The following is a 2,500-nucleotide window of genomic DNA, read 5'->3' as shown; positions in this document are numbered from 1 at the left end:
TATCAATACTACCACATCATCGTCATTTTGTTATCATTATCGTGAATATTATTTGCATCATTATCAATATTATTACCATTATCATTATTACCAATATCACTATCATTATTATTTCGTAATTATCATTAATACACTGATTGTAATCATTATCATTATAAGCGTTATCATTAGTATCCTTCTGATTATTACTGCCAATACTGATAGCATCATCATTATGATCATCATTATCATTATTATCGTCATTATCATTATTATTTTCACTATTACTAATACTATTTTTAGTATCATTATTACTATTAACATAATAATAATCATTATCATTATTACCATCATCATCTTAAAAATCATTTTCATTTTGTATCATTAGTATTATAATCATTATTATAAATATGACTCTTACTATCATTATTGTTATTAGCATTACTTGTTATTATCATAATCATTATCAATAACATTATTAATATCATCATCTTGATTATCATCATTATTACCATAATCATTATCATTTTCATTATCATTGCAATTATAATTATTGTCATTATCACATTATTGCCACTTTTACAACTTATTATCATAATTATCATACATTTAATTAACTACTTTTCTATAATTTTTTTCTGTATCACTGTAACTCACATTTATCATCCTTATTAATAACATATGATCAGGAATTGTATCTTTTTTTCCTATTACTATTACCATTATTATTCTATTACATTACCTTACTACTGCTTATACTCTTTAAAAATAAGTTTCCCTGTCATTATAATTCCTAATTTCTCATCCCGCTATCATCACTGCTGCAATTATTACCATTTTTATTGATAATGTTAATGTTTCTGTTGTTAGTTTCGTTTGTTATATTGTTATTAGGTTTTATTTGTTACCTTCATATATCATTTTTCTTATTAAAAGCGTCATTTAAGATTACTACTGTAAACTATCAATGCCATTATTGTTGTCAACTATCATTATCATATCTTCTCCAATAGCAATCAATATTATAGCCCTGTTTTGTTAACAATATCATCTTTATCGTCAATACCATATTCTCAATACTCATATAATTCCTCCTTCTAAGAACAACAACAACAACAAAAAATAATTTAAAAAAATAAAAAATAAATAAAATAAACCCGGTAAATAAAATCATGCATTTCCTTAATCCGACTATTTCTTCACTAAAACGACATCATATTGTTCTCATCCTAACTCGAGTTAAACAGTATCTCCTATCTCATCATATTACAATTCCTGAAAGCTTAGAAGACGACAAACCATCAACGTTGCAAAGAAATATCAAAGCTATATGAAACCTAATATGACAATGAATATCTTTCCACGAAGGACTTACCATTAGCACTCATGATGATTATTTTTTTATGATATATGTTTTTCTTACACGGTCTAAGTCTTTGTATCTACAGGATCACAAGTTACACTGATCACGTGTATAGGGATAGTGTTATAAACATTGGTCAAAGCAGGCAGGTGTTAGTCAAATCGAGAACTATATGCTCCAACGTTGCCTGCTTAACATGGCGAGTTGCCTTCAAGCAGTCTCATTTGACTGTTTGGTTATATATAGGACTAGTATCTGTGTCCATAGTTATCTTGCCAAAAAGAATTTATGCTTGTGTTTTCAACGTGTACAAGACGAGGTTGGAAATTAAATGGACACTCTAAATACAATAACTGGCATCTCCCTCTGTCACAACCACAACCAGTTCTCCGTCAGTTTGTGTTTCAGATTCATTTGACATTTTCACTCTTATTTCAAGGGACAAGTTCGTTATACCACACGTTTTTAAGATCGAGGGAACTTCATAGACTCGCTGCGTAATTATATTCACGTCGCACTACTAGCAAAGACATCGGAGAACAGTTTGGTTCCACGCGTACGTGTACTTGACAGCACCACTGGGCATGCGCCGCTAGACTGAAGTGTGGGACCGATTGGAGTTCTCAATTCCCTCAACTTCGCTATATCCTCCTCCTCCTCCTCCTCCTCCTCCTCCTCCTCTTCCCCCTCCTCCTCCTCCCCCTCCTCCTCCTCCTCTTCCTCCTCCTCCTCCTCCTCTTCCTATTCCTATACCTCCTCCTCCTCTTCCTCCTCATTGTCTCTCTCCTCCTCCTCTTCTCTCTCCCCCACCTCCCTCCCTTTCTTTCTCCTCTTCATTTTCTCTCTTCCTCCTCCCTTTTCCTTATTTTCCTCCTCCTCCTCCTCCTCCTGTTCTTTCTACTCCTCCTCTTTCTCCTTCATCCACCTTCCTCCCCCTTCCTTTTCCTCCCTCTTTTCCTTTTTCTCCCTTCACTTACTCCTCCTTTTGTCTCTCCTATTCTTTCTCTGTTTTATTCTTCCTCCTCCTCCTTTTCTTTCTCTTCTTATTCTTCCTCCTCCTCTTTCTCTTCCTTTTCTTCCTCCACTTCTTCCACCTCTTTTTCCTTCTCTTCCTCCTCCTCCTCCTTCGTCTTTTGCTTTTTCTCCCTCCTCCTCCCT

At 34.0% G+C, this 2,500-nt stretch overlaps 1 protein-coding gene across 1 annotated transcript in view; it reads right to left on the bottom strand.

The window, feature by feature from the left end:
* LOC138864568 (uncharacterized) overlaps positions 1–1,935 on the bottom strand; it is a 14,018-nt gene extending 12,083 nt beyond the window's left edge. The window contains exon 1 of the mRNA XM_070132309.1: positions 1,355–1,935. Within this exon, the coding sequence (XP_069988410.1) occupies positions 1,355–1,367 (13 nt within the window). The 5' untranslated portion in view covers positions 1,368–1,935. The remainder of the gene's footprint in view (positions 1–1,354) is intronic.
* Between the last annotated feature and the right edge of the window lie 565 nt (positions 1,936–2,500).

This window comes from Penaeus vannamei, chromosome 17 (assembly GCF_042767895.1).
Source record: "Penaeus vannamei isolate JL-2024 chromosome 17, ASM4276789v1, whole genome shotgun sequence".
NCBI classification, from domain to species: domain Eukaryota; kingdom Metazoa; phylum Arthropoda; class Malacostraca; order Decapoda; family Penaeidae; genus Penaeus; species Penaeus vannamei.
Note: the sequence above shows the minus strand (reverse complement) of the source record. Positions and strands in the feature narration are given on the sequence as shown.